The 22679-nt window shown below is 41.9% G+C and overlaps 1 protein-coding gene across 3 annotated transcripts in view; it reads left to right on the top strand.

Annotated features, from left to right (window-relative positions):
- Positions 1–22679, top strand: part of SLC20A2 (solute carrier family 20 member 2) — a 229955-nt gene that overhangs the window by 188128 nt on the left and 19148 nt on the right. For 2 of the 3 annotated variants that reach the window (XM_033915517.1, XM_033915526.1), the window contains exons 9-10: positions 1060–1245; positions 15683–15767. In XM_033915517.1, coding sequence (XP_033771408.1) covers positions 1060–1245; positions 15683–15767 — 271 coding nt within the window. The remainder of the gene's footprint in view (positions 1–1059; positions 1246–15682; positions 15768–22679) is intronic. The other variant, XM_033915532.1, reaches the window with a different exon arrangement.

Here is a 22679-nt window from a genome sequence, read left to right as displayed (position 1 = left end):
TGCCAGCCTTTGCACTCTCAGGTTCAAACAAATATGACAAGGTATTAATCGCTGGATGTGTACAGGCTTTTGCTGAGGTACTTAGGTCATGAACGAGTTTTGTTTGCCTGATCATTTGTACGAACTGGTTGGCACTATCCGTAAAGGCCAACAGGCTTCTAAAGCCACCATTTCCAGATGGATCCACATGGCCATTTCATCCACCTATATCGGAGCCAGAAAGTAGCCGCCTCTTTCGGTAAAAGCTCACTACACACGAGGCAGAGCATCCTCGTGGGTGGAATCTTTGGATTTCCCAGAAGACATTTGTAGAGCTGCTACTTGGTCCTCATTGCTTACCTTTACAAAGTTTTACAGGCTAGACATGGCAGACAAACAGGATTCTACTTTCGGTTCTTCAGTTCTGGAAGCCAGCTCATCAATCCCGCCCTGATTTTGAGGGACTGCTCTGTTATGTCCCAGTTGTCCAGGAATAGAGTGGGGTTGTACAAGAAAGAAAGATTAGATCTTACCTTTGCTAATCTTCTTTCATGTAAATCCACACACTATTCCTGGAACCCGCCCTGGGAGTTGCTGATTTGCCGATTGTCTGCCTCAAGTACTGGTAAGTTGGACTTTTGATTGGTCAGCCTTTCTAAGATTAATAGCCGATCGTATTGTGCACATTGCCCTGAGGGTTATTAGCTACTGTGTCCCACCCTGTTAGTGTAGGCTGTCACCTTGTTCTGATTTTATGGTTTATAAGGTTTCTGCAATCTGTTCTAATTAGTTATTGTTATGCAGTTTTATGGTATGAGCAGATTAGACTTGTTTCCCAGAGAGAATCCCCAAACCCCTCCCTCTTCTGTTTCCTGTACAGGTGTAGCTGTCTGCTTTTGTACCAACTGGAAGTCAGAGGGCAGTCTTGAGGTAAGAGGAGAGGATCAAAAAATATAAATGAAGCTTTCTACAAGAGATCTCACAAGATGGGATTGACTACCCATTTGTCCAGGAATAGTGTTAATTTATAGGAAAGATTAGCAAAGGTAACCTAATCTTTCGTTGTATTTGTTTACTCAGCAATGCAATTGGTCCTTTGGTAGCCCTCTGGTTGATATATCAACAAGGTGGTGTCATGCAGGAGGCGTCTACACCCGTCTGGCTGCTCTTATATGGTGGTATTGGGATCTGTGCAGGTCTTTGGGTCTGGGGAAGAAGAGTTATCCAGACAATGGGTAAAGATCTAACCCCAATCACACCATCCAGGTGAGATATAATTCTAATCAAGACAGAGAAATCACTTTCAGATTGTCAAACAATGTTTTGTGTTCTTATATACCATTTCTTGCTTTTAAATAAGTTATTTGCTTTTCAATAAATGGAAGTCTGCACTGCATTACTGATTTATTTGTTGGGGAATCACTGGGGCAGGAGGTGGTAGATAACTTAGAGGTCTGTTGTTCAGAGTTTATATATGTTATCCAGACAAGCTGTCCATTTTGAAATTTGTCACCTGCTGACATAAGTTTTGTTTTGTTTTTTGTTTTTTTTTTCCAAGCAAATGGTTATCTGGTCAGAATTTTAGCCATGTTAAAGGCAGCAACAGGGGCATTCCCAACATATGTTTAATCTACAGAGGACCAGGGCTACCCATCAAGTCTTGCTGGCCAAAATTGCCCAGTTAACTAACCCTGCTATATGGCCCTACCTGTTAACAACTCATTTAAATGAGAGATTTAGGGTTAGATGCACTAAAGTCTCTGATCGTCTAATTATCGTCGCTAAATCGGTTTGACCGGTTTAGCAACTGATGATATTTGCCTGCCCGATCTGGCCAAACAAATAAGGTCATTAATATTGAAATGCCATGCAAACTAGCTGACAAATGGCACAAAAAATGATTGCTCCTACTGACCCAAAAACAGGTAACCGTTACAGACTAGGTTTGCCTGGCTTTTTTTTCCCATTTTTTTTTTGTTTTGTTTTAATGGCACAGATGTAGCATGTGTGTGTGTTACATATGCATAATATCTGCCCCCATTTACAAAAATGCCCCATTTTAAAAAAAAAAATGCCGTGCCGTCCCCAACAAACCGGAATGGAGGCAGAAGGGATGCCCATTTCCTCTTGCCACTGGAAATTTCTCCGCCCGCACCAGCAAAAATCGGATAAGCATCCCCCTGAATCTCCTCATACCTTTCTCACAAGTTGATAGCAGGAGTGATGCCCAGTCTCGCTTGCTCCGAGACCTGCCAGTCCAAAATGGGGGCCTTCCCTCTCCTGGTGCATCATACAATGGTAGGAGAAGGCCTGCCATTTTGGAGTGGCAGGCCTTGGAGCAGGAGAGACTGGGCATTCCTCCTGCTGTTAACTTCTGAGATGGGCATGGTGGAGGGAGTGCATCCGGTGGCAGGAGGGAGTTGGCATCCTTCCTGCCTCCATTCTGGTTTGTTTGGGGGAGGGGGGGGCACTTAATTTTTTTTAATGGGGCAGATATCATTTGAGTGTTACACACATCTATGCCATTAAAAAGAAAAAATCCCCAACAGCTGAGTGGCAGGAGGCTGCTTTGAAACTTCCCTGCCACTCTTTGTTAGGGCTTCCCCAAACTGGCTCTGCACATGTTAGTCACTCTGAGCGACTGATCGGAAGGGGCTTCCATGTCAATTTTGCATGCAAATTATTTGAATCGGTCACTGTTTGAGTGTCTGCCAAAAATTTGGTCAAATGCGAACCACACGATCTTAACGATCATGTTTTGTGCATCTAGCCCTTAGACTGAAGAAATGAACTAAATTGGCCCTCTGAGTATCTGCCCCTCTGCTTCTGAGTTGCCCCTTTATTTACCCAACAACATTAAAATAACTGCACTGTTTATAGATCTTTAACATGTGATCTAGGAAAACTGTAACTGTCTTTCATATTGTGCTGTATTTTAAATTACTAGACTGCTTAGTCTAGCCTCCATTACTATGTAGCATGACTTGATTTTAGTGGATCCGTGTACGTGTGTTTGAGGGTGCTGATTTAAGCTTGTGCTTGATATTTAATTCTCATTTTTGAATTTATAATTTCCTGAGGATAAGCAGGATGAAGAAAATGGGACTTCATTTGCCATCATTACTATCTTAACTGTATACTATATATGTTACTAAATTACTGTTGGTGACATCACCACACTTTGTTTTTCCCCAAAGCACTGAAAATAATCTGCCAGTATCTCCCCTCAACTTGAGCATTTTGTTTGATTGGGATGTTTTTTCCTGTGGCAGTCTGTCACGGTCACTTTGTTTTTCCCCAAAGCACTGAAAATAATCTGCCAGTATCTCCCCTCAACTTGAGCATTTTGTTTGATTGGGATGTTTTTTCCTGTGGCAGTCTGTCATTGTGTTTTTCACTATCCTCTTTGTGTAATTGGATTTTGACATTTTTAAAAAAGTTTCTTTTGCTTTCTGTAGCTCTCCAGACCCCCTTAGACCTTGAGCTTCCCAGTTAGGGCACCTCTCTTTCTCAGTCTAGCCATTTATTTATTTAAAACTGTCTACACAATCTCAAATGTTCTAGGCCAGTGGTTCTTAACCTTGTCCTGGGGGACCCTCAGCCAGTCAGATTTTCAGGATATCCCTAATGAATATGCATGAGAAATTTGTATATAATTGAGACAGGCATGCAAATATCTAATGCATATTCATTACCCCCTTTTTAAAAGCTACATATATCCTTAAATTTCTGTCAAATTGCATTTAATTAATTTCGTGTGCCCATTACCTCAAAAATAGATTAAAACATTAAAAGCTTTAAATACAGTAAATCTTTCATAACAGCCAAATTTCCTTTGTCCCAAATATTCAACAGCTACTGTCTCAGCCCCTCCTTGTTATAAACAGATGGCTGTGCAAACTTATCTCCTCCAGAGTTTTTATAAATGCCTCAAAATTGTCATGCATAATCATTCTTGCATAAATCTCTTCTGAGAGGTTATGCAGTTCTTTCTCATTCAACCCAACACAAATTCTGTTTCACAATTCTTCTTCTGAAGCTGAAAATGCTAAATTATTTACATGTTCACAACATGGCAATTCAAGCCACACTCTTTCTCCAAAAAAATTCTAGAAAACACACAAGTCTGTAATTCTTTGTAATCCTTACAGGGGAGGCAGGGGCCTTGGTCAGATTTCCAGTAACTTGGACTTTTCTGTGGTACTGATTCCTGTTGGTACCGGTGTCATCTTTGGCATATTTAGCATTGAGTCCCTTGGTGCATGCCTCTCATTGAAGCCATTGTTCTTCAGTACAGGCTGTCATTTCTGAAGTGCATCACCTGTTAAGGCAACCACGCTTTGACACCTATTGCACCTTTGGTATCAGCTTGTAGTACCAGTGCCTCCTCTTCCTACATCGATATTTTCCCCAGCGTTGTAGACATTTTCAACATTGAGTTGATGCTTGCCTTTCATCAATGCCATCTTTCTCGATGCAGGCTGTCTCTTCTGAAGCTTGCTGTCTCTTCAGGTATTGACGCTTCAACATCCTGCTGCACATATGGTACCAATGCATAGATCCATTTTGTTCAATGTCAGAGGACTATGTTACCCTCGATAGCATTGATGGTATCAACAGATGAGTGACGATGCTAGTGCACTCCTTCCGGACTGAAGAACTTCTTCAAGAGGAATATCTGTAAAATGTTCAAGTTGCATGTGCTACCGATGCTACTATCGAATCCCTCTGTACCGGCCAATGCTGAACATTGCACATAAAGTCCTGCAGGTACCGACACCAATTTTTCTTCAAAGCATTGATGAGTATCGAGATCTCCTGACATCACAATACTGATTCTCCTTCCCTTTCACGTATTCGATCCAGTGCTCCAAAGAACCTATTCTGACTGCCATGAATAGGCCTGCTTTTACCATCAGAACACCAGTGCCACAGACAAGCTGCACACTGCATGGCAGAAGACACTGACAAACCCACTCATGTACTCTGCTGTGAAACACATCCCAGGGTGTTCCTTGTTGGCCTACTCCATTACTCATCTTTTAATTAAATGAGTTCTTCTCAATGCTACTTAATCCAAAATCTTTTGAAGTATCAGATATGAATTTTAACCTGCCTTCATATGCACTACTGATACTGAATGTGAGCCTACATTGTCTGCTCCACAATCCTATGGGATCCCTTTGAATCCATCTACTTCTCTTTTTTCCTAGGTATATCAGGCAGCTATGGAAAAGTTCTGACTCTCAACTTGGAGTCAGATACTGAACCCAGAGCAGATCCTGGATAAATTGGATTACAATGAGCCTTCTACAGAACTTAAGTTCCTTCTGTACTCTTTCAGGATGCGCTCTTTCTCTTACTATTGCTACCAGCAAGATTCTCTCTTCTATCCTCTATTGAGAGTTTCCTGATTTCCTGCTGTGAATACTGAACTTACTGAGCTGGATCATTGATTTCCTCATAATCTACATTTTGAGACTGTGACTTACTCATTGTTCTCTGCTCATACTCACATGGACAACACTATTGAAAGCTATGGGTATAGAGCCTATAAAGTAGAATAACTTTTTTTGTGTGTGTGTGCAATAGAACACTGCACTAATGAGGGCATGTTTACTGCATGGTTTGGAGTCTCTTCAGCATGTCACGATTCATCTGTTTATCATTACATCATACTACTTCCATCAAAAGTGTAGAACGAGTTAGGATAGATCAACTATCTCAACCATCACAACTATGCTTATTTCATTACCAGGACTCTGACAGAGGGATCCAACCTGGGTATAGAGCCTGCTAATTTGGATCATCTCCCACATTGTTTTCCATTTACCAGACAAATTCACTGTCGGTGTAGACCATATAAAGTGGATCACCTTTCTTTCATTAACTGTCTAATTCATTCACATTTTCTGCTGAGGCTTCCAAGATGGAGAATACTATAGCAGACTGTTCACTGATTATGTTCCCCCAGCAGGCTCAACCAGGTTCTTCAATACAGAAAGTCTACCACAGTACCGTCAATGCTGTTCAAGTAGTCCAGGAGATAGTTACAATCTTTCATCTAGCTCATTGCTCATGTGTAGTGAACTGTTGACCGATCATGGTTAACACCTACTTCAGCTCTTATTACTGGTCGCAAGTCCCTACCCTGCTGATAACTTAGGTTTATGTCTGTTTGTTCCTCTTGAGTCACAGAGAAGAATGTAAAGTGAGGAATGAGAGTCCGACTAAGGCTGGGAGCATATAAATTTTCTCCACCAGCTGCACAATTTGAAATGCCCTTATGGTGACTACAGTATGCTGAAATCCAAAGGATTTACAATCAAACCCTATCTACTTTCTGATAACGCTACCACACTTTCACAGATTTTCAGGATTATGTGTACGTTTTGGGGATGAGCAATTCTGGTTGGCCAGGAGCCTGTGCATCGAATAAGGCTGAGTTCAACTCAGTACTCATTTTCACCTGCTGGTAGATGGTCTCTGGATTCATCTGCTTGCTGTATCTAAAGGAAAGAATATTATCAAGTAAGAACATCTTTTCCTTTTCTACAAAAAAAAAATCAATTTATAGGATCCAGCTGTTGCAAAACACTGCAGCACGAATTATACTTCACAAAACTACATTTGGAAGCAATATCATTCCATTACTTAAATCCCTGCATTGGCTTCCAGTTAGAGCATGGATTAATTTTAAAATTTTGTCTTGTTTTTAAAAGTTTATGTAGGCTTTGTCTTGAATACTTGGGTTCTTTAGTTTCTCTTTGGTCAGGTCGAGATCCTTGCAGATAAGAATAAATTGCCTTCCTTTGTACTCTTTGTTAGATTGTCATTTTTTTTTCCTTGTAAGGAGCTGTTCTCTCATTTGGCTATCTCATGATGGAATTCTTTTCCTATTGAATTTAGGTTAAAAACTGATTTATTTAAAAAAAATTTTTTTTTTTTTTTGCATTTCTGTAAACCAATTTTCAAAAAAAAATTTTTTCCACACATTTTAATTTAAAAAATATCTTTTGCTTAGCTGTGTTTTTTTGGTTATTGAATTCTAACCTTTTTACAAATTACTTGTGCTCTTGTTATATTTTGTATTTTTGGGCTACTGGATTTCTGATTTTACCAGTTTGTGAACAATCCAGAATTAATGAACATAAGAATAGCCTTACTGGGTCAGACCAGTGGTCCATCAAGCCCAGTAGCCCGTTCTCACGGTGGCCAATCCAGGTCCCTAGTACCTGGCCAAAACCCAAGGAGTAACATTCCATGTTACCAATCCAGCGTAAGCAGTGGCTTCTCCCATGTCTTTTTCAATAACAGACTATGGACTTTTCCTTCAGGAAATTGTCCAAATATTTCTTAAAACCAGCTATGTTATGGTTGGTGGTGATATAAAAATTTTTTAGACAACCTGGTAGCTAGAGATTCCCCACACCATTTTTTTTTTTTTTGTCCTGCATGTCCTCAGAGAAAACAAAGTTACTCGCATGCAATAGTTGTTTTCTGAGAACAGCAGGATAAATATTCTTATTGACCTGCCTACCTACCCAGTGGTGGGCAGGAAGATGCACACATGAGCAGTGAGGTGTTTTCAAACATGTCTAGAAAGCGGGGGATCTTCATGCCAGTCTCTGTAATGTCACCCAAGATTAACAAAGCTTCTCAGATGACAAGCAGCCATAATAATTCTCGCATGTGGGTGATGTCATCTATGGAACCCAGTACAGACACTAAATTGCACTGTCACTTTAAATCTGTACCCAATGCCAGTGTCTTCCTGCCTGATGTCAGCTTGCGGGACCATCAGTTCTTCATTTTCCATGGAGCTGAAAAGCTGTTTTCAGTTTTCTTCAGTTTGGATTCCTGTTCTTATTTTTTGTTTACCTCATAATTCATTCTTTTTATCCTGTTCCAATATTTTACCTGACTGGTTTTTTTCATCTTTTTGTGTTTTTTGACCTTCAAGCCACTCAAGCCTTTTTTTCCCCTCCCTCCTAGGAGCATCAACTGTTTAGGCATCCTAATTACTCCAGCTCTCTGGGCCATTGAGTCTTGACTTGTGTCAGCCATTTTTCCTCATGTCAAACTGGGTACTGAATGGCTTTAAGAAACGTTCTTGTTCAAAACACTTTATTAGGATTTGTGTAGTACAACAAACAGTTAAAAATCCAAGTTCAAGAAAAATAAAGGTAATGCCATTATAGGTATTTCAATCTATAAAGTAATACACTCGATATCCAGCATTACAGGAAATAATGAATGAAGTGAAATAAATGAAGAAAGTATAAAATGTATGACTAAAGTAAAAGGAAAGAGTAAAAACAATAAGGTTAAGCAGAAAAAGTAAACTAAATCAAAGAATAAGTGACCATTCAGCTATATAAGCAAAATAAGAACAATGCAATCTACAAGATAACTAAACATTGCCTTGTCTCATGAGATCACAATAATCCTGCATTGGCTGCCATACAGTACGTGTCTTAGACAGTGAACCATTCTTTTCAGCTGCAAAGAGCTTGTATTTGGCTGTTAAGCAAACCAAATTCCACCAGGAAGAGTGCGATAAAGATGATGCATTTTTCCAGTGTGTTAATATAGCTTTTAATGCAATCAATATTAATACTTTGAGCAAATGAGCTAAGGGCTCAGGCAATTTGGTATTTAATAATAATAATTTATTTTTATATACTGCCAAAATAATTCGAGGCGGTTTACAATTAGAAGAGCTTGACATTCAACGAAAAAAAATAAACAATGAAGTCTTTGAATACATGAATATTTGTAGGGAGGAAGGGGGACAGAGTAAGTCACATTGTAGGGGCATCTAGTACATGTAAGTAGAGTACAGGGATAATTATGAGTTCTTGGTTACCAGAGAAAGGGATTCAGTGGTATTTAGAATTTTACAAATTGTTTACCAAATTTGAGACCAAAAATGATAAATAATTGGGCAAAAGAAAATCATATGTTCCAGAGTACTAACACTTCAGTTTCCTTGAATGTTCAGATCTTTCCTATTGCTGACACCATAAAAATTCTGGTAGTAACACTGGACCGCTACCTCACTCTAGATGTTCACACTGAGTTACTGGTTAGAAAAGGCTTCTCGACATTGTGGAAACTAAGAACCGTCAGAAAGTACTTTGATGCAGCATCATTCCGCTTACTGGTGCAATCTTCCATTTTAAGCCTGCTCGACTATTGCAACATCATTTATCTAGGGTCCTTCAAGAAAACCATCCATAGACTCAGAATCATACAAAATTCGGCAGTTCGACTGATTTTTGGCATTAAAAAAATGCCCCTACTACCAAAAACTCCAATGGCTGCCCCTGGAAGCAAGCGTGTTGTTCAAATTTGCCTGTCTATGCTTCAAATCCATTCAAGGTTTGGCCCCCATATATCTGGTTTTCCACTTCAACTTGGACTGTTCTACCAGGCCTACTTGCAGGGTGCATATGTTTAGCCACCCAACATTAAAGGCCTGCCGATTCAAGACAGGACCCTAGCTTTCCAGGCAGGCCAACAGAACGGTTGGCTGGGTAACATCATCAAGCACGCTTCATCCTGAACTTTAGAAAACTGAACTTTAGAAACTAGTTAAAGCAAACCTGTTCAACTGATTTGTAACCAAGAACTCTTAGTACCTTACCAAGTATGCTTCTGACATGTACTTGAAGCCTCTACTCTGTGTCTATCACTCTGATTTACTCCCACTCAACTTGTATCCACCCTTCTCCAATTGTACTCGACGACGTCATTGTAATTATCTTCGCTGATTGTCCAGCTCTTCTTGTGGTAAACCGCCTCGAACTACCATGGCTTTGGCGGTATATAAGAATAAAATTATTATTATTAACGTGGGTGGCAGGGCATGCATTTATCATCTATTTTGTCTGATGTATTGAAAATCTTAGACAATTTAATGGGGGTCCAAAAGGCTTTATGCAATAGGAAAAATAGAGACTGGGTTATCGCAGATGACTGTAGAGTTTAAATTATTCAGACCAAATCTGATTCCATACATAGTTGTCAATAGGAATACCAGTCTTTTCCCAAACAGTGTGTAGGCCCTCCATAGAAAAGAACTTATGATTCCTCAATAGCTTGTACCAATTAGTGTCCTCATGTTTAGCAGAAGCCAGTCTTAACATGTCATCAATGCAGGTTGAGTTTCACTAAGATTTTGGTTTTTCAATAAGGCTTATGGATGATCTGACTTGTAGCCACTTGACATAGCAAGTGGAAGGGATGTTGTGTTGAGTAGCAATTTCAGTGAAACTTTTCCAAGTATGATTTGCATAGAGCTGGCTTATTTTCCAAATGCCAGCATCACACCAGGTCTGCCAAAAAATAGGGTTATTTTATATTAGGAGTTTGTGGGTCATTATCTCTTACTCTGCATACCCCAAAAAATGTGCGCTGCAGGAACTTAATGACTTTGAGTCTGAAATAAAGAAGTTGGAACTATTACATCACACAAACTCTTTAGGCATAGCTACAAGGGCTTTGGTATCAATATGATATATGCCTGAGTAAGCAGGCTGCTTCTCAGGTCTTTATGCAACATGCCAAATATTATGCAGACAATAACAAATGTGGCTACCAGTTTGCCTCCTATCTTAAAGGTAAACATAATAAGACTTATCTCAGCTGTCAAACCTGATGAAGACAAATTGGTCATGGGTACTCTTGTCATCTTATCAAAATTTCATGATTACTATGACAAACTTTATACCTCTGAAACTGATGTAGATATCCCTTCTAATTTGTTTCTTTATAATTTGACCCACAATTCCTTGACAGAAGATGACAATTTAATATTAAATTCTCCACTCTTTAATTGTCACAAGCACTTGATAATATAGTGACAAAAAAGTCACCTGGACCTGATGGTCTGACTATAGAATTTTGCCAAGCATTCCAAAAATACCTAAGAAATGTTCTTGATGTAATTGGATCATTTTAATCTCTGTTCCATATAATTGGTGTGTCCAGTGTTTAGGTCCTGAACATTAGGACATTTGCTGTGAACTCTGCTTCCATATGCAAGAGAGGTCACTGAAAGCCTGAAAACTTCAGTTTGAAAAATTTAGTACTGCATCGGCAACGAGCATGGCAGGGGACTTGGAACCCAACACTCAACCTCCTATAATGCAGACATAACATCGGTGCAGAGTGCATCAACACCACATTCATAGCATCAAGCTCCTTATAGAGGCAGGACTCTACATTATCTTTATCTATTTCTCGAGCGTCAAAGGACATGCATATAAACATAAAGCTAGGAATCGCAAGCATTCTTATTCTAGGTGTGGCACTGTCTTCGTAAACACTGAAGACCACTCTCCTTACATCCAGCTGGTGTATCCTCATAGGCATGCCTCAACATTGAGGTTGTACCCTGCTAGTACAACAGAATGCTTTTAAGCCAGTACCGGCACCATCTCTCCAAGAGGAAATCTGGGCTTTGCTCAGACAAGAGCTTTCGGGGGCTACTGCAGAGACAGTTTTTGCAGGCGTTAAAGGCTTCCAATCCTGCCTCAGCCCAGACCAAGTGTTGATCAAGGATGAGGTCACACACCCCTGCTGAACATTGAGCATCAGTCAACACAGACCCACTCAGCACATGCAACGTCATCAGCAGAGGAGTTTTCCCGAGTTGATCTATCGATCTACAACTTGATGCACAATCGACACTTGATGCACACTCCCTGATACTAGGGAATACTTTGAGGATTTATATTTCCAACCATTTGGATGAAGATTTGACAGAATACTCGGCAGAAGAATCCTGTGGTATACCTTCTGATCCTTCTCTTCCACCTCAGAGATGCAAGTCGTTGTCAGAAAGTATATTTCTCACTGGTTTGTCAGGCTTTGCCCATCAAAATGTAAGCAGGAAGAACCTCGCTCTGAGTTTATTGACCACTTTGACTATGAAGCTCCACCAAACAAATGTATTAAAGTACCTTTGTATAGGGTCATGAAGGATACGTTAAGACCTGGGAGAATACCTTCTCAGTCCAGATAGCAACTGAAAAGATATACAACTAGGTTCATAATTTAAAAAACATAGACATACTAAAAGCATCCTAAATCAGCACCAGGATGTCTTAAGTGTCGATAATCAAAACCATCTTTCTGTACATCTAGCGAGGTGTTCTAGCCTTTGGACATCCAGAGCACAAGATGGGTGTGGTGGAGGCGTGTTATGGGCAGACTTTGGGCTGTCTCAAGGGCAGGTTAGACATGGACATCTTGCAGCAATAATTTATTTATTAAAAACTTTATATACCACATACAACTATGCGGTTTCCATATCACATACATACATAAAAATCTCATTTCCCTCCGATTATCACATATAACATAGACATGTCTAAACAATATCCCTGTTATAATAGGGATAGAGCATAAATTCAATCAATTCAATTCAAAAATACAAGACATTCTGGATGGAACTTAGATGTTTAGAAATAGACCTGTTTTAGAAGGGTCTAAGTGCCACAAAGGTACCAAAACTGACCAGATGACCACTACATGCATCAAAGTAAGACCCTCCCCCCCCCACACACACACACACTCCCCTAGTGCTCACTGACCTCCTTCCACCACATAAAAATAAAAACAAAGATGTACATAGCTGGCTCTAAAACGGCAGTATCTTGTTTGAGGAAGCCTATTAGAGCTGCACACAGGTGTCTTAAGTAGCTTGGGTGGGCTAGTGAACCACAGAGAGGAGAACCCAGGCCCATAAGCCACTCTAATCACTATATTTATGGTAGAACGTGTAAGCCCTCCCAAACCCTACTAAGTGCTATTGGGATGGTACACAGGAAGGTTTAGTAGGTTTTGGGGGTGTTTAGGGAGGCTCACCCTAAATTTATAAGGGTTATGGTGAGAGATACAGCTGGCATCCTTTATGTGAAGTTCAGAGTGTCCCATTGCTCTGTCGGGATGTCTAGGTGGCCAGTCTATTGCTGTGCTGGTCCCAACCATATCGAAATAGTCAGGATTAGGAAGTTTTCAACCTGGATGTTTTTCTGATCAAAAATGGGGTATAAAGTTAGACATTCTGGCGGCCTGAACATCCCAGTGCCCAAGACGTCTATGTAGATGGTTTAAAAAATATATATATATATATTTGGATGTCCAGCAGTTTGCCATTCAAAAATGGCCATTTTAGTACCTCTAGCTTTGGACATTCAGCTGGAACGTCCAAGTTGGACTTGAACATTGTTTAAGATTTTTTGGGGTTTTTTGTTTTTGTTTTTTGTTTGTTTTTTTTAATGCTCCCCCACATATTGAATATAAAAGTGTCCAGGACTTGAAAAAACTCACAACACTATTCATTAGTTGTGGAATCTGCCATCAAGTGTTCTCACAGCTCGCGATATGCTTCTCCTCCAGGCAAAGAAATCAGTACAGACGCTTTTTGCAAATGTATTTTCCAATCATCTATGCTGATCAGTAGAATTATCAACTACCAATGCATGCCCACTTATTTTTAATACTTACTTAAACTCTGAGTTTGAGGAATTCCTCTCCAGATAAACTTAAATAGCTTCATCAATTATCTAGGAACTTTGAGAGAACATGTGGCTAGAGGAATTTTTGATGCCATCTGATTTCTGAAACATCTGCAGTTGCAATTTCAATGCACCGTTTAGCTGGCTTAGTGTCTCTTATCTGGAAACTTCAGTTCAAGAATTCATTTCGAACGTGCCTTGTAAGGGAGATGACTTGTTTGGGAATAAAATCGGAGAGGTTGCAGATGAGATGAAGAAAAAACACCCACAGATGCTGTGACTTCATCTAAGCCGCAGATATCTCAGTCTTTGTCTAGAACAGTGATTCTTAAACCTCTCCTAGGGGACCCACAGCTAGTTGGGTTTTCAAAATATCCCTAACGAATATGCATGAGGCAGATTGCATGCCTGTCACCTCATATATGGAAATACATGCCTCTCATTAGGAAAACTCTATTCAGGCTTCACCAAGATCGAAAGACCATGCCAGGTTTGGTTTCTGCTCCTAGAGCTCTCGACCAAGAAATTTTGCAATTTGCAACTGTTTCCAACACTGCTGACACAGAAGGCGTGATGCCTTCTTTATCCCTACCCCTCACTTGAAACAGTATGGTTTCTTTCATCAGCCAAGTAAATGTTTTTTCTCCCTCTCTGCTGCAGTATCTGCTGTCATTGAAGCATCTAGATAACCTTCCACTCAGCGCTGCTGTTGCTTCAGATGGGCAATATTTTCTTCTTAGTGTGCATTAAGTTCTCTGGGACTTCTATCCATACTAGACTACCTTCTCCACCTCTCTGATTTAAAAAACAATTTTGGTTGGAGTACATCTCAGTGCCATCGGTGCATTTTACTATTTTTGGATAAGAAACCTCTATTTACATCCCTTGGTACCCCATTTCATGAAAGGACTTTTCCACACGAAACTAACTATCAAGCCTCCACCTGGAACAATGTGGATTTTCTGTTCTTATGAAGTCTCCCTTTGAACTGCTTACATCTTGCTCTCCCAAATTTATCAGTTGGAAAGTAGTTTTCCTCATTGCCCTTACCTCTGCATGCCATGTGAGTGAACTTCAAGCTCTTATCGAGATCCTTCCTTCCTATACAAGATTCTATCATGACTTAGTGCTTTGAACTCATTGGAAATGCCTACTCAGTTGTCTCAGAATTCTACCTCAACCAAATGATAGTATTCCCTGTTCTTCTTTCCAAAGCCATATACCCATCACAACTTGGACTGCAAACATGCTCTGGCATACTACCTGGACTGGACTAAACTTCATGGAGGATCCTCCCAACTCTTTGTGGCTTTTGACCCAACAGATTTGTAAGTTCCTTTTACCAATAGATCTATCTCCAGTTGTTTAGCAGACTGTATCTTCATGTTTACACAGGCTGGGCTGACATGTCCAAGCTATGGCTGCCTCAGTGGTTCATTTCTGCTATGCATCTATTGAGGACGTCTGCAAGTGGATACTTAGCCCTCAATCCATATCTCTTACCTCCCACTACTGTTTAGAACTCAGTTCCAGAAGAGACAGTTGGTTTGGAAAAGCAGTTCTACAGAATCTTTTTACTTCTTGAGCACTGACTTTGACTTTCTTGGGTTTTGCCAGGCTCATGTTATTCATTATCCTTGTCCAGCATCATGATCCTGACAGCTGAGGAGTACCATATGTGAGAATATTATACCTGCTTATCCTCTGAGAAAGCAGAGATTCTTACCTGTAGCAGATGTTCTTCAAGGACAGCAGGCATTTATTCTCACAATCTGCCCACCTCCCTTTTTTGGCGTCTTAGCTTTGTTACTGAACTGATGGTCCCATAAGTTGATGCCGGGCAGGAAGGTACTGGCACGCAGGCAATATGGGCTCTGCCTAAGGATTTAATGTGACAGTGCATTTGATAGTGTCCATACTGGATTCCGTGGATGACATCACCCACATGTGAGAAAATATGCCTGCTGTCTTTGGCAAACACCTGCTACAGATAAGTATCTTTATCCTGCTGTCCTCAGATAACACCTGCTATAGGTGAGTAATATTGCTTTATTCACACTTCTAAGCAGCAAATATTTGAAGAATAGCTGGGTAAGAACTTGATTATGCTGCATGGCTTTATTGAAAATGGGTGCAGAGAGTGATTGTGAAGTATTTTCTTATGCTTCCTGCAGTGGGTTCACTATTGAGTTGGCTTCGGCGTTGACAGTTGTGATAGCTTCCAATGTTGGACTTCCTGTCAGTACCACACACTGCAAGGTATGCTTTTGCCATGTGACTGCAATTAGGGTATTCCAGCCTGTTCATCTTTCTTTCTTCTGCCTAGATCTGTCTAGTGGCATGAGTGTAATGAAAACTTTTGGATGAGTGAGTTTTGAAACAAATGACTACCACTTTTTCGTGGTAAACTTTAAATGCATTTATATGCACTTTGTACCATATTACTTATGAAAACAAATGCTTTAGTGTTAAAAACAAGTTCATCCATGCCACCTGGTTTAGATCTGCAGTACCTTTTCCTTCCAGTTCAAGAGGCTGTGGCATCTTGTTCATTTTTCATCATCTTGATACATGCATGGCATATGGTTTTCCTTCCTATAACTATCATTCTTTAAACATTCCATGTGTTTCATGTTTTTTTTTCTTCACAGTGGATTTTGCGTTGAAGTAATGTGTGCGCTAACCGTACTTGTAGCCTCAAATGTGGGTATACCCATAAGCTCCACTCATTGCAAGGTATTGGAGTTTGCAGTGGTAATGCAAAAAAATCATCTGGATATAGTGCAGATTTAAAAAAAAAAAAAACTTGACTATTGCATTTTGCCTTTATTACAAAAAATTAAATTAACCTAAATGCCTTTCTGTGAGAAATAAGTAAAGGATTTTATAACTTGTGATTTAAAACATGACTTTTTGTAGAACAGATGATAAAATATAATGCTGTACTTCTAGAACAGTAGCTTTCAAACTCACTTGTCAAATCCTAGTAAACTTTTTTAGGATATCTGAGCAGTATCTGGATAATTCAACAGTTCAGCTAAACTGATTTCCTCTATGCTGTTTATGTTCAAGTCTGCACCACAACAATAGTTCCAATTAGAGAATGACACAGGGAAAAAAAATCTGTCCCCATCACAGTACCACCATCCCCTTCACCGCCCCATCCCTGCAGCATCCACCCTTCCCTCTCGTGATCCAAGCATCGCCCTCCCTCCCCCTTACCTTTGCGGCACATATTAAGGTTTGAGTAGCTTGTTGAAAGCCGCCGGAGTGTTTGTGCAGGTGCGTGTGTGGGTGTAAGCTTCTCCTCTGACTTTCTCTTCCCCATTTCCCAGCATCTTCTCCCCACTCTCTCTTCCCCATTTCCCAGCACCCTTCGCGCAGTCCAACAGCTCCCTCCTGCCGGCCAGTCGTGCATCTCCCTCCCTCTCTTCCCCTTACTTTCTCTTCGTGGCGATTTCTATAAGACTATGCCTTGAATTGCAGCCAGAGCCTTGAAGTCGTGTCGCGTTGGCTGCTGGAAAAGTCTCCTCCGATGCAACTGGAAACAGGAAGTTGCGTCAGAGGAGACTTTTCCAGAAGCCACACGCGATGCGACTTCAAGACTCCAGCTGCAATACAACACATAGTCTTACTGAAATCGGCACAAACAGAAGGTAAGGGAAAGGGAGGGAGATGCAGGGCCGGCAGGAGAGAGGGGGCTGCCAGACCGCACATTCGTTCACCGCGCATGCTCACTCCTTTAACTGCGGAGACAAGACAATTCACCGCTCCACCGGGCGGTGAATGGCCTTGTTCCCATACTCGCGGTGACCTCTTTTTTGTGTGTGTGTCACCGTTTCGGCTGGTAACAACCACCATGTCATTCTCTAGTTCCAATTTGATCTTCAAGAATCTCTCAGCCCACAAATCAGACTTGCAGGATAAACAAGGTATACAAATGAATCTGATTCTTGATTAAAGGTAATCTCAATTATGGCCTTAGTCATCTGATCCCGGGATGAAATACACGTTTCAAGTTTATTAATATTTTGATGTACTGACCATTACAAGTATCTGGTCAGTTTACAATAATAAGAGATAAAAATTATTTAAAAAATTGTAATTAAAGAAAACAAAATTAGGGGGATAATGTTGATTCAATGACTTGATTACAAAGGGTATGAAACAAAAGGAAAGAGAAGGGAAGGTTTTTAAATTACATTGAATAAATAAAAATAAAATGAGGATAAGACAAAAGGAAAAAATGGGGTACCGCTTCCTGGAAGCGTTTTTGTTCTGTTTTTATTTGGGACTTCAGTTGGGATTTTGATAAGCATCTTTAAAGAGAAATGTCTTGAGGAGTGTTAAACTTGTTTAAAGAATTTTCAGAACAAAGATTCGATGGCATTCCATGCCAGAGAGAGGGCACGACAACTGAGAAAATAGTGTTTCTGGTATAGTATAAATCTTTGATTGGAGGGACTGTTAGTAAGTTCTGGTTACTGGACCTGAGGGCCCTGGAAGGGGTATGTGGAATAAGATATTTATCAAGGAAGTCAGGCAGGTGAAAAGTCTTGATCTTAAAGGCTAAGAGAAGGATTTTATAAGTTCTATGAGAGACTGGTAACCAGTGAGACTCTCGGAGTAGGGGAGTGGCATGGTGATATTTTTTTGCTTTATGAATGAGTTTAATCGCTGTATTTTGAGTTAGTTGTATTAGGCGAGTTTCTTTTTGGATTATTCCATGATAGTGAGTTACAGTAATCTATGTGTGAAATGATCAGAGTGGATTAGGATTTGAATGGAGGAGGGTTCTAGTGCTGAGGTTATGGAACGGATTAGACGGAATTTATAAAAACAATTCCTTAGTAACAGCAGCAGGTGAATCCAGAGACCAATGGGATAGCACACATCTACCAGCAGGTGGAGATAGAGAAACTGGTTAACAGGTGGTCCTATTAGCTGGCACGCCTCCTACATCTTCAGGATGCTCTATCTCCCAGCAGGTGATGGTCGCTATTCAACTAGCTCCTGAATTCTGGCTGTGACTAGAAAATTGTTTTCTCCTGTTGAGATTTCTCTTCAGTGAGACTGCCATTCTATTTCTCCTGGTGAGGTTTCTCTTCAGTGAGACAGGAGTGTCCGGCTGAACAGTGCCGGCTTTAGGGGTTACACCTGGACACCCCCCAGGTCCCTGCCTCACCCTCCCTCCAATGATAGAGGGTCTGACTGGGTCTCTATTTTTCTTCTATCCCTTCACTGTAAAAAAAAAAAAAAAAAAAGACCACAGTGACTATTAAACAATTCTGCCCTCAGTGCTGAGCAACCGGCATCTCCTAGAACTATCAACAAAGTTATGAGTGTATATTTTATTTGAACTTCTTTACTGGTTTTTGGTTGTGGTGGAGCTGCGGGTTCAGTGTGAGTCTACAGAAGGAATATGTTGTTTTATCAAACGCTATATTTTGTAGAGTTGTGGAAATGGTTTAGTGACTGACAAGTAAATTTACATTTGTATGAAGTTTATTCAGTAAGGGGCTTCGAGTGTATGGATAGAGCTCCATTGATGGAACTAGTGCCTTTCCATGTATTGTAGGCGTGCGCTTGTTTTCATACTCTGGCAGCAGCGCCACAGCGGTAGTGGGATTTCTCCTCGAGGCAGACTCTGCTTGGCAGTTCCCGCGGCCGGTTGGAGGTAAATCAAGTTTCAATAAATATTTGGACAGCTCCGGGTGTGTTCTTCACATAGCCGGTTCCTGACTGAGCGCTTATTTTCCTAAGTTAAGAACGAAGCAGCATTCATTTATTTCTCTCCAATGTTCATTTTAAGCATTTTATACCATGACAGTGTGAAAAATATTTTAATGGTTGGCTCTGGGTAGGTGTTTTAATGCATTTTTGATAGAACCAGCTCATTTCGCCATTAAACAGGCACACGCTTGGGTCTCCGGCAGTAGCAGGAGCACTGCAGCATTCACGGAGTTTATTTTGCAGCTAGCTTAGGTGACTATTCCGTGTCTTCCTTGTTTTCGGGGTTCTACGCGTCAGGAATGTTTCAACAGCTTTTGTTACTGTTGCGGTGATATACCTTATGTGTGTGTTCCCCACTCTCTCTGCTTGAAATGTCTTAACTACTTTAATATGCGACTGTACTGTTATGCCTCACGGTGCTTAAGAAAGAGATTCTGCCCTATGCTCAGCTGCCCAATCTCAGTTTTTTTGCCATTATGGGTCGGCAGAAGGCAAATTGCTGCACAGTAATGTCAGAGGCATGAGAGTACCCTGTGTTTCATATGGATATCTTCTTGTCTCTCTCGGTGTCCCTGAAGAGCGAGTCTATGGAAGTTTAGAGGTTTTCTTCTTCTTTGTGCCTCTGTGCAGCGCTGTGTGTGTCTAGTAGCACTATAGAATTGATTCCTGAACTGTCTTTTCTATTTCTAGGGTGCCAGGGACTGCAAGTTTCAAAGCTTCTCGCTTAGATTTCTCAGGTCGCCATCTTCTCATGACACCTGCTAGACAGTCCCTCAACCTGACAGGAAGAGCTGTGTGGCTCCTTCTAACCAGGGACAAGGTACCTATTCTCCCAAATCCACAGAGTAGCAAGTGCTATGTGGCTGTTGGAATCATCCCTGAAGCTCTCTTTAGGGATGTGAGCTTTCTCTGATAACAATTAGGGTGCTGATTATTTCCCATGGAGCGGTCAATGCAGCTTCTAGATTCCATCTAGTACATCGTCACTTTAAAGGCAGTAAGTTTGTGGGAGCTGCCTGTTTCCTTCCTGGAACGTTGGAGGTGATCTTCACTCGCTGCCCTGTGTCTCCCGTAGCAGCGGCAGGGCTCGGCGCTGAACTGGGCAGGTACTGCAGGAGACAGACCCCTGATGTCATTGGGTCCGTCTCCCTCTTGATCTAATTTTCTTTAAATTCAACACCGCTGCCGCGATTCAACTGGGAGCTGCCTGTTTCCTTCCTGGAACGTTGGAGGTGATCTTTACTCGCTGCCCTGTGTCTCCCGTAGCAGCGGCAGAGCTCGGCGCTGAACCGGGCAGGCACTGCAGGAGACGGACCCTGACGTCATTGGGTCCATCTCCCTCTTGATCTAATTTTCTTTAAATTCAACACCGCTGCTGCGGTTGCGGCCGCAGGGTGAGGCCGAAGGGGCGTGCCCTAAGGGGCAGGTCCTTCCCCTTGGGAGCCCCTTGGAGCAACAAGGAGACAGGGAACGGGAAGTCAGGTCATGTAACTTTAATTTGTTATATCATGGGGAAAAGGAAAATTAAGCCTAAGAGTTCAACACCTGCTGTTTCTGGGCCTATGGACAGGCATTTGACCTTTTTATACAGATAATCCACCACAACCTTTACTTGATATGAACTCTCCCATGTCGGGTGCATCGATGAGTCCCCTCGAAAGGACCCCCCCCCCCCTTCACCCATTATCTAATGATAGCGGGAAGATCAATCCCGCTATTTCCACTGAATATGTGGTACCCTCTACGCAAATAAGTAAATTATCTTTTACTGATATACCTAAACCACTTGAATTTTCAAGTGTAATAGAGGATCAACCACTAGCAGTGGAAAAACAAGATATTACCCTTAAAGATTTGTGGTTAGTATTTCTAGAGTTGAAGGGTTTCTCAGAGAATCAATGAAACAAACATTGGATTTTTCACAGTCTGTGTCTCAAAAGTTGAGAATGTGGATTCTAATTTAAGTTGTTTGGATAAAAGATGAACTGTGGTAGAAACTCAACGTAATACATTGCAAGCTGTCTCAGTATCTGCTGTTAAGGATTCTACAGTGTTATTTTCTAAAATGGAAATGTTGGAAAATATGAATAGAGTGAGGAATCTCCGCTTGGTTAATTTCCCAGTGACTCATTTATTATCTCCTGAAATTTTGTTAAGGAAATTTTTTAAAGAAATACTGGGATTTCCCAATGCGGAAAATTTCCCAATTAATAATCATTATTATCCCAGGACAAGCAGGCATGATATTCTCACATGTGGGTGACGTCATCTACGGAGCCCCGATGCGGAAGCATTTTCAAGCAAACTTGATTGAAGATTTAAGTTTGCTCTGCTGCTCCACGCATGTGTGTGCCTTCCTGCTCCACTAGGGGGCGCATCCCCTCATGGTCTCCAGTTCAAAATTTTCTGCTGAGCCTAGAAGTCGTGTTTTTTTAGGCTCTGCCCCAACTGCCTTCTAGCACCGCGATTTTCTTATTTTTTCTCGATTAAGTCGCTGTGCGCGAATTTTTTCTTTTTAAACTTGTTCCTGCTTCGTTTTTGACTGACCTGGAGGCTTCTGGGTCCCCGTGGCCGCGTGGCTACCCGAGCCGCGGCCACTTTCGATTCTATGTCCCGGCCTTTGACCGGCTTTAAAAAGCGCACCCGGTGCGAGCGGCTTCTTTCCATCACAGACCCGCATCGCCGGTGCATCCTCTGCCTGGGGGCCGCTCATCCAACCGACTCCTGCCCCCAGTGTGCTACTTTCCAGAACCGGGCCCTCCGCCGAAGAAAAGCCCGCATGGCGGATCTCTTCGCCGCTGACCAACCCTCTACCTCGGCCTCGAGGTCGGCCCCGGCCTTGACCTCGGCCCCGAATACCTCGGCATCACCTCGAGATTCGAATCCGAAGTCCTCGGGACAACAGAAAGCCTCGGCTCCGGGTAAGTCCCCTCTTCCATCTTCAGGTTCCACAACAACGAAGAAGCCAGCCTCGGGGACACCGGCGACGCATGGCGAAAGTCCCATGCTCACAGCCCCGGCGAAGTCCTCCAAGCCTTCGGGCCGTGCCTCCACCACACGGGAATACTCTGATATGAGGTCGCCCCCGGTGGAGTGCACCGATGCTGTCCGTGCCCGTTTTCCAGGACCTACTCCGAGCGATGATCTCATCGGAATTGTCCGCTGCAATGGCCCATCTACAACAGGCCTCGACCCCGCATGTGCCAGACCAGCCTGAGCCTCGCGTCGAGCCACCTCGAGGAAAAGCGCGCAAGCTTCGCCGCATCCCATCCTCCTCGGACTCATCGCCAAGACACCCGAGGCGCTCTCCCTCCACAGACCGCCGCGGGGCTAAACGTCATGCTAAAACGACAGAAACCTCGAACCGCCGTACCTCCAAGAAGGCCCGAGGTTCCCCCAGTCCACGAGGCCGTTCACCTACACCTCGTATGGGACCGC

The sequence above is a fragment of the Geotrypetes seraphini genome, chromosome 1, assembly GCF_902459505.1.
Source record: "Geotrypetes seraphini chromosome 1, aGeoSer1.1, whole genome shotgun sequence".
Taxonomy (NCBI): Eukaryota; Metazoa; Chordata; class Amphibia; order Gymnophiona; family Dermophiidae; genus Geotrypetes; species Geotrypetes seraphini.
This window is presented reverse-complemented; position numbering and strand designations above follow the sequence as displayed.